Below are 8,439 nucleotides of genomic sequence, written 5' to 3'. Positions count from 1 at the left end.
TGGGCGGATATTGATCTTCATTCCTAGTGACGTCAATCGAGATTTTAAGTCGATTACTTGTGTCAAATATTTATTCTGAAATCAAATTTATATCAGTGGTTCTTTGATTAAAATATAACCTAAAATTGATTTATAACATTCTGATATATTAAATTGAAATACGAATGTGGACTTTTGATTTTCCTATTTTATTTCAAATATATACTTCTTTACAATCAAGAAGATAGAAATGTAGACGAAAGTATTAATAGAGAACCACTGATAGATGTATAAGCAAGATTTATTACTGCCAATCTATAGTTCATTAATTTAATGTTTGCTTCACAATTCTTTCTGAATTATATAATGTTGAAGAAAGTTAGTTTTTCTTTGGATAAAAAATAATTATACTATCTTTATAATAAAAAATCAACTATATGTATCAAATCCGCCTCAGCGACAAATACGTACCCGTTCCCGAGAGTCGCGGTACGCGAATATCGAAAGATCCTTTTTCGTGTGATGATTGACCGTCCTGACAGTTCGTCGATGTGCTCTTACGCGTAGATATTCAAAGTTAGTTTTTTCGATAGTAAGTAATACGAGTAACAGATGGCGATGCGATTCTACCGAAAATAAATCGGAACCAACGAGCCGGAAGTCAGTTTCGCATGTGAAATAATTGCCGATTCGATTATTAAAAGAAGAAAAGGATAAACATTAAAAATAATGCTGTTAGTGCGTTATACGATAAAAGTCGTGATCAATGGTGGAAACTGGATTACCGGTAAGACAATTTCATAAAAAAATAAATTTTGTCAAAAGAACATTGTATACTGATGCGGCGTGAACTAATTCCCTGCAAAATAGTGAATAGGTTATTGATTTCGTGAAGTGAAGAGTGTGCATGAATGATTATTGTGATTTTAACCCTCTACCGCTTATTATTAGTAAAATATGCTATACTTATTTGCGACGATATCTTGACGTCTTGTAAATAATTTTTAAAATGAAACGTATTGTAGGAAAATTCTATATAATCATATATCTATTTGATATCTAACAATGTGATTATATTTTTCTTGATTTCATCCGTATTAATTTTAATTTTCTTTCTATCTTAACACACCTACGTCTGTCACAAATCTATCATTTCACTTATATGTACATAATTGTTTTACTTTCCACACTATTCCATTGTGTTTATATCTTTCGTATGTAGTAATTGATTCTGTATATAGATGAACTGTAAATGAGGCAAAAAATAATGTTAGCTGTAGAGGGTTAGAAATAAATAAAAGGTATACAGTCGTCGATCGAAACCCTCGGGACGGAGAAGATTTTATCAATCCCTCATTATCGGTGATATATTAATATACGACTCGTCGCGCTTTCCTTGTTACACGACTAATAAATAGGTAGCCATTGAGGCTCCTGACTACTCATTGATATCCGCGGTTCTTCGTTCGTCAATATTACACAACGAAGTTTCAACAAACTTGCAAGATAAAAGAATGACTTCTGTTCGATGGAAAAAGTGAAAGATTTAATTTATCAGGAGTCTCGATCGCGGCAGGAGAAGATCAATCTATCATGAACGTGTTCAGTTTTCAGAGAAACCTCCCATAACGATAGTTACGTTTACAATGCGCGACAGATCACACGTAGCAATGGGTCTAATTAATCATTAACGCGTGCCGTTTGCCGGTTCGAACGTTCGACGAAGCTGATGACAATTTAAACCACACGCAACGTACAATCGATTTAAGATGTAAACGATCGAAAGAAAAAGAAGGGTATATCGAGGAGATAAAATGATAATCGACGGAGAGGAAAATGAATGATGAAAGCGTTTGTCGAGCGCCCGAATAAGCGAACATCGATTTAAAATAAACGTAAATAAATTAAATGAAAACAGAACTCGAAAATAAAGAAAATAATAAAATGTCCCTCAAATTAAGCCTCGTCTCGCAGATTCCCTAATGTACACCTTGAGCGCTTTAGGATAAATCGGAATAGACTTTAACGAATCCGCGAGATGATGCCGAGGAAAAAACTGCGTGGATGTACGAAGGATGACGAGCGGGAAGTACGAACGCGTAGCTGCTATGTGTGCGTGAAGAAAATGATCGGGTTGAGAGAAAGAGAGTGAGAGAACCGGAGAGAAAGGTAATAAAATCAATGTTAAACCGATCATTACCAATTTACAATTCTGAGAGACACATCTTCGTTATTTGCCATTTCTCTGCATAAGTTCAACCTCGGTTTCAAACGTTGGACGCTGCCCTCCCGCCAGCATAGATCACAACTGAATCGACCGATGCTTGTGTGGATTTTTTTCTTTTCTGAAGACTTAAGAGCTAATAAATTATTAGAGATATTCAAACATCGGTGCGCAGGACATTTTGAATGCATCGGAAAGTGACCAGATGCAAGCGTTATCATCAATGGGGCATCGTCCACACTGAAATAATTACACACGAAGTCTCAGCGTTTCCGTTTTTTCAAAATATCGTGACGGTAGGGACGAGGAGAACAGTCCCGTTCTATGTGTGTAAGAACCATAAAGCTTAATGAAGAACATTATACTATGAACTTACGGGATACTAAATAAAAGTAAGCCAAACCGTTAACGATTGCAATGTGTCTTTTTACTTCCGTGTAATCAATCGATATGTTTCCCGTCTTATTTACATTTTCATTCTATCTTTAAACATTTACAATAGACGGTTTACTTATTAATATAACAGCTTCATAATTCTTGATATAACAAATTAATAAATGAACTGACCACATTGATAAGGGAATACAAAAACAACATTTTCCATAGTCGCTTGTTTATTATGCATATACCGTAAAAGTTACAAATGCAGTGTATTATTTCTATTATATAAGTTCTTTTACACGTAGATTGATTTCACACGACGATACATGTATCGCCGAGTCGTGTGAAACGAGTCGCGATACGCGTATGAGATATGAAATATGATTTCATTTGTCTCTTTGTGTCGATCATTTGTTTCGTTTATTCTTTAATTGAAATTGAGAGTAGCTCGTCTCAAGCATATATTTTAAACGAAGATATTTTCTTTTAGAAATGCAGAAGTTTGAGGTCCCATCTATATGATGTTATATAAAAGAGATAAAAGAAAAAAAGGAGTGAAAAGGAAATATTAATTTAGTATATAAATAAATAAGTGGATACAAACGCATAAAAAATTGTTATAAGAAAAAGGAAGGTAATTTAAAAGTGTTACAGATTTAAAAAGCTATATTGTGAGGAAGTAGGCACAAGTTTCTTCAAAATACATTAATAAACAAAATATATCCCTCTCAAAGAAGAAAGTATAAAATATAACAAAATTTTCATGCATATTTATCATAATTTTTCAATCTATTTATCGCACCGATTTTCAAGTACTTTTGTATTAAAATAATAAAATTCCATTACTCAACTTTTTATAGTTAATAGATTGTTACTCACTAAAAATTATTAAACAACGAAATTGAATGCATTTAGTTTATAAAAAAACAGAAACATAAAAATTAGGTGTGCTATTTTGTAGGACCAAAACGATCCCGAATCTACCGTGTGAATGACACAATTTGTTTTGATGTTCTGTTGTTTTGTCTACCGACTTTATAAAGTGTCACCAGCAGCCGAGGTTTTTAGGATATATGAAATTAGTATCGCGATTCCATTGTGATACATGTACAACAATATACATATATTCAGTATATATCATATGCATATCGCAATATACATATCAGCGTGTGAAACCGACCAAGAGGCCGATGTTGTTAAGATACACGAAATGAGTATCGCGATACTGCATCTCACGAGAATCGCCATACATATTCGGTATCTATCATACGCGTATATATACGCATAGGCTTGTGAAAAATCATTATTCAGATTTTTTGTTTCTATCGCGTGTCTTCATACAATTCTGAATGATCGTTCGAAAATGTACAAGATAGCAGGCACTTACAATTCGAAAAATACCCATTAGCATCGATTGCAGAAATAATTCTCGAATCGAATTAAGCGGTGACATTCCGGAGCATAAAACAGTTAACATAAATCCTTCCATACCGACAGTAGAGAAAAATTTCCCGGCCTAAAATATATTATTATTTTATTAATTATCCATTCCTAATGTAATTAATATACAGTCCTGCTTTTACTTACTAATGCATCTTTAAAAAGTTTATTTGCTACTACTTCTGGACTGACAAGAGCACTAGTTTCAGATATAAGCTTTGTTTCGAGTGGTTTAGATAATTCTTCTATAGCAAAACCTGGTGTATCAGTATCTGGAGGTAGACTAAGAGTTACAGAAATATTATATGGTGCTAATTCCATAGATATACTTTCTGCCAAACCGCGAAGTGCAAATTTTGTACTACAATATGCAGAATAGCCAAATATACCTAAAAAGTAGAAATACCATATATAAAAATATGTTATATAATGTAAATCTATTTAATTGAGAAATTCGAAAAATACCTAATAATGCAGCTTGAGAAGAAGTTAATACTATAATTCCTTCCTGAGAAGCTTTCATTCTTTGGACAACAGCTTTGATACAATAATATGTTCCTAAGAAATTAATATTAATCATTTTCTGTAGATCTGCTATAGAGGTATCTTCTATTTTGCCACAAATTGCAGTTCCAGCACAATTCACCAACATATATATTGGACCCATAGTTCTTTCTAAATCACTCAGAGCTTTTTCAACAGCATTATAATCTTCACCAATATCTAAAGATAGATATTCAACTTTTTGAACATCCTTGTTTTTGCATGCATGAATGATTTCATTTCTTGCAACTTCTAATTTGTGAACATCTCTTGCAATTATTGTTACATGTGCTCCACACTTTGCAGCAAGAATTGCAACACATTTTCCTATACCACTTGATCCACCAGTCACCTGTCATAAAATATTAACAAATATGTTTGTAAGTAAACATTTAAAACTTATAAAATCATGCAGTTATAATTAGTTTGAATACAATTGTGTAATTTATTACTAAAATAAAATTTGAAGTAATTTTATTTACATTTTAAAAATATTTTAAAAATAAGAAATCTTAATAAGGGTTAGGTATACATTAGCTTTTAATTACTTACAACAACATGCTTTTTATTAACATCTCTTGGTCGTCTTCGCCAAAAGAAATATCTCACAAACGAAACAGCAATTAGTAACACTATAATTATTAATATTACATTAAATATCACTACCATTATTTTTGTTCTATGAACCTTTTAACAATATTAACTCCTGAAGAAAAACAAATCCAATTCATACATTCAAGTATTACTATTATTAAAAAACGGCTTATATAAATATCTTCATTTATATTATATATTATGTTCTATATTAAAATTAATCTTTGGAGCGGTCATATCTCTTGATATGCCGGTAAAAAATGAATAAAAAATTGATAACATTCATTTATCATCATAACTGAACTTTATTAAGTTTGTATGTAGAATTGTATGCGGACGGATTATAATTTCATGTAATTTGTAATCTTTATACCCCGGATATATAATTTTACGATATCAATATTTCTCATAATTGTATCACCTGGTATCACATAGACAGACGATACGTAAAAGTATAGACAAAATATATACAGGATATACCCACAGATATGTATGTATACTGTGGATACGAGGTTGCATGAAACCGCAAGAAACAAATTGATCGCAGTTATATTCTGGTTTTAGTACGTAGCGCGACTATCGTTTAACCGGTGTACTTTACTCTCTAGTATTCCTCTTCGCGCACGCAACGTCGCGAAGTCCCACGTCGTGTCCATTAGTGACAAAGTGTTGAGTGCTACGACTGCGAAAGGGAATACAGAAGAGTGAAGTACTACCAGTCAAACGGTAGTGGCGCCACACACTAAAGCCATAATATGACCAAAAGTCAAGTCGCTTCCACATCATATCACATCCATGTTCGCGGAATTTAATATCCATAGCAAATTCCATAGTATGTATACCATTGACGAAGTATTCAGTCAATGGTTTCATGTACATATTTCGTATAAAACGTGCCTCGAATCGTCTTCTTTAATTTCAGATTTGATTACAAGAAAAACTAATGGTTATTTCTAATTTGAGAATAGCTCGTAGATACTTTTACAAGATTTTGCTTCATTTTGGTATTTTTCTTTATTCATACATTAATCTCATAAAATATTTATTGTACTTTTAAAACATGTATATGGTATAAAATTTGATATGATACTAACATTTATTATGTAAAACTGTGCAATAAAAAATAGTTACGGAGGTACGTTATTTTTTGTGATATTTTAATCTGTCATTTTGTTGTATTACTAGACATTTGTAGCTTCTAACATATTTTAAAAATATGTATATATTTATATTGTATATATATATATGTATGTATATATATATATATATATATAGAAATGTAAGAATAATTCTCTTAATCTATAAATACAGGTTCTTATAAAAAATGGACGGAATTAAATACTATCGTTGAAAACTCAATTATAAAACAATGTCATATAAAACAGAAGAGTTTGAAAACAGATCTACAAATATTTGCTTAAAATTAACATTACCAAAAATAGTTTGAAACTTATTCTGTAAATAAATCTTGTTTGGATACTATCGATATAACGAGCGATTATATATATCCTCCTCTTGATAATCCTTGATGACTTTGTAGATTGGGCTGCATTTGCATTACTAAATTTCGAGATTCCTTGCGCAATCTATAACCGGCTTTCGCATCTAGATACAACAAACTCGAAGCTAACCAGTGGAACATGAACGAAACAACTGCCAAACCATATGACCATGATAAATGGTTAAAGTTTGGGTACATCAACCAGTCTCTGCGCCAACATTGCCCTCCAAATATTGATACTGCTAAAAATAATAGGGTTCCTAAAATTTAAAGATTAGTTGAAACTTTTTTGCTATAGTGATGTTACATTATTGAAAATTTCCATTTACCTGCTGTGATACAACACACAAAAGCAAAAGCTGAAAGCAACCATTCATAATTCAACACAAATTTTAAAGGCCAACGGACTAAGGTCAATGCAATCACAACTTGCGCAAAGAACGAGAGTAAAAGAGAAAGAGTAACAAATGTCTGCACAACCATTAACCACCCTGGCAATAACCATTCTCTAATCACATAATATTCTTCTGAGAAAATATGGTGACATCCATCAAATTGTTTGTCAAACTGATAATATGGATATCTAAACTGTTCGAAACAATATTCCCATAGTCCCATATGTTTAAAATTACTGAAAGTCTCTTGGTAAGATTCAATCCAATAGGGGCTGAAATTAAATTAATTCAACAATCAAGATATATTTACAAAATTAACGAAAGTTTATTATGTATTGAATAGTATTTAAAGACATGTATTTTCTTATAAAAAGAACTAATAATATGTATCAAATTTTAATGTTTGAAAATTATTACCTAGTAAATGCCATAACCAACAATAAACCTGCAATATATGTAATTACTCCACCAAGTACCACCGCGTCTAAAAAAAGAGATTATGAATGTTTTTAATGCAATGCAGGTCTAAAAAATGATATTGCTTACTTGAGGCACGATGATAATCTTGTTTATCAACAGACATGCCGATTGTTTGATGTTATCAGTATATAGACGTCACAAATCGTTTATTTATAAATCTCAAAAATATTCTCTTTATCGTAAACTTGCCACACCTTGCATTGTTTCAGTACTGCCAACAATGGTAATAATATAACTTATTGCTTGATGCTGACATACTATAGCCAGATCCACAGCCATATAAGTACATTCGTATACACTGCAGTCATAAATTTTATCTTACGCTGAATGGATAACGTCGCATGTAACGCAAAAATGATCTGAGGGTTTGGTGATTCCCGAAATCTTGTGACAAACAGTAGTATCGCGTATCAGATCTATTATATATCTCGTTTATGATTGAATATAATTCTTAAACTCGCCGTTCTAAAATGTACAGCGCATAAGAAAACTTCTTATTTTCAACACGGTCGGTATTTCAGAACATGGGATTCCATAAAATTATAAATCTATATATCACTTGCACCTCTACTTTGTTGCGCTACTTTGTATAAAGGTATATCATATTGTTCAATAAGTTTATTTCTTACCATCTTTGCGTTGAAAATGAAGAAAAAATTGTAACATTGTATGAGAGAATCTGGATGGTGTAACGAAACAATATATTGTTCTACTTTACAACATCCTGAAGTTTATTTTATACCATTCTTATCACTGTTTACGTGTATACATCGTTAATTATTATATTATATAAATTACAGTCGTGTATGTTTATCTTAGATACCTATTGACAGGTGGCTCCATGCGTTCGTTTTAGGAACTTCTTCGATATTCCCTCTTTGTTCTCAGGATAACCATAATCC

At 31.8% G+C, this 8,439-nt stretch overlaps 2 protein-coding genes across 3 annotated transcripts; both read right to left on the bottom strand.

Annotated features, from left to right (window-relative positions):
* Positions 1–3,660: 3,660 nt before the first annotated feature.
* On the bottom strand, positions 3,661–5,832 carry LOC117234395 (3-ketodihydrosphingosine reductase). 2 transcript variants are annotated; one of them, XM_033495546.1, is made up of 5 exons: positions 5,583–5,832; positions 5,120–5,273; positions 4,490–4,919; positions 4,172–4,413; positions 3,661–4,100 (listed from the first exon to the last, which is right to left on the bottom strand). In XM_033495546.1, exons 2-5 carry the CDS (start codon positions 5,234–5,236, stop codon positions 3,888–3,890), a joined length of 1,002 nt encoding a protein of 333 aa, XP_033351437.1. In that variant the 5' UTR covers positions 5,237–5,273; positions 5,583–5,832; the 3' UTR covers positions 3,661–3,887. The 2 variants fall into 2 exon arrangements, with proteins under 2 accessions (XP_033351437.1, XP_033351436.1); XM_033495545.1 differs by having other exon boundaries at positions 5,120–5,832.
* Positions 5,833–6,495: 663 nt separating this feature from the next.
* LOC117234397 lies at positions 6,496–7,913 on the bottom strand. Its single transcript, XM_033495549.1, has 4 exons — positions 7,604–7,913; positions 7,475–7,541; positions 6,992–7,329; positions 6,496–6,922 (listed from the first exon to the last, which is right to left on the bottom strand). Exons 1-4 carry the CDS (start codon positions 7,638–7,640, stop codon positions 6,660–6,662), a joined length of 705 nt encoding a protein of 234 aa, XP_033351440.1. The 5' UTR covers positions 7,641–7,913; the 3' UTR covers positions 6,496–6,659.
* Positions 7,914–8,439: the final 526 nt, after the last annotated feature.

Source organism: Bombus vosnesenskii, unplaced genomic scaffold (assembly GCF_011952255.1).
Source record: "Bombus vosnesenskii isolate JDL3184/JDL3185 unplaced genomic scaffold, Bvos_JDL3184-5_v1.1 scf7180000013304, whole genome shotgun sequence".
Lineage (NCBI taxonomy): Eukaryota > Metazoa > Arthropoda > Insecta > Hymenoptera > Apidae > Bombus > Bombus vosnesenskii.
This window is presented reverse-complemented; position numbering and strand designations above follow the sequence as displayed.

Excerpts from the sequence above, each read along its gene's own strand:
- LOC117234395 (XM_033495545.1), bottom strand. The coding sequence starts at position 5,236 with ATGGTAGTGATATTTAATGTAATATTAATAATTATAGTGTTACTAATT. Across the intron at positions 4,414-4,489 it reads TTCTCAAGCTGCATTATTAG|GTATATTTGGCTATTCTGCA; the intron begins GTATTTTTCGAA and ends TCTACTTTTTAG. Across the intron at positions 4,101-4,171 it reads AACTTTTTAAAGATGCATTA|GCCGGGAAATTTTTCTCTAC; the intron begins GTAAGTAAAAGC and ends AATATATTTTAG.
- LOC117234397 (XM_033495549.1), bottom strand. The coding sequence starts at position 7,640 with ATGTCTGTTGATAAACAAGATTATCATCGTGCCTCAA. Across the intron at positions 7,330-7,474 it reads TTGGTTATGGCATTTACTAG|CCCCTATTGGATTGAATCTT; the intron begins GTAATAATTTTC and ends ATTTAATTTCAG. Across the intron at positions 6,923-6,991 it reads TGTGTGTTGTATCACAGCAG|GAACCCTATTATTTTTAGCA; the intron begins GTAAATGGAAAT and ends TTTAAATTTTAG.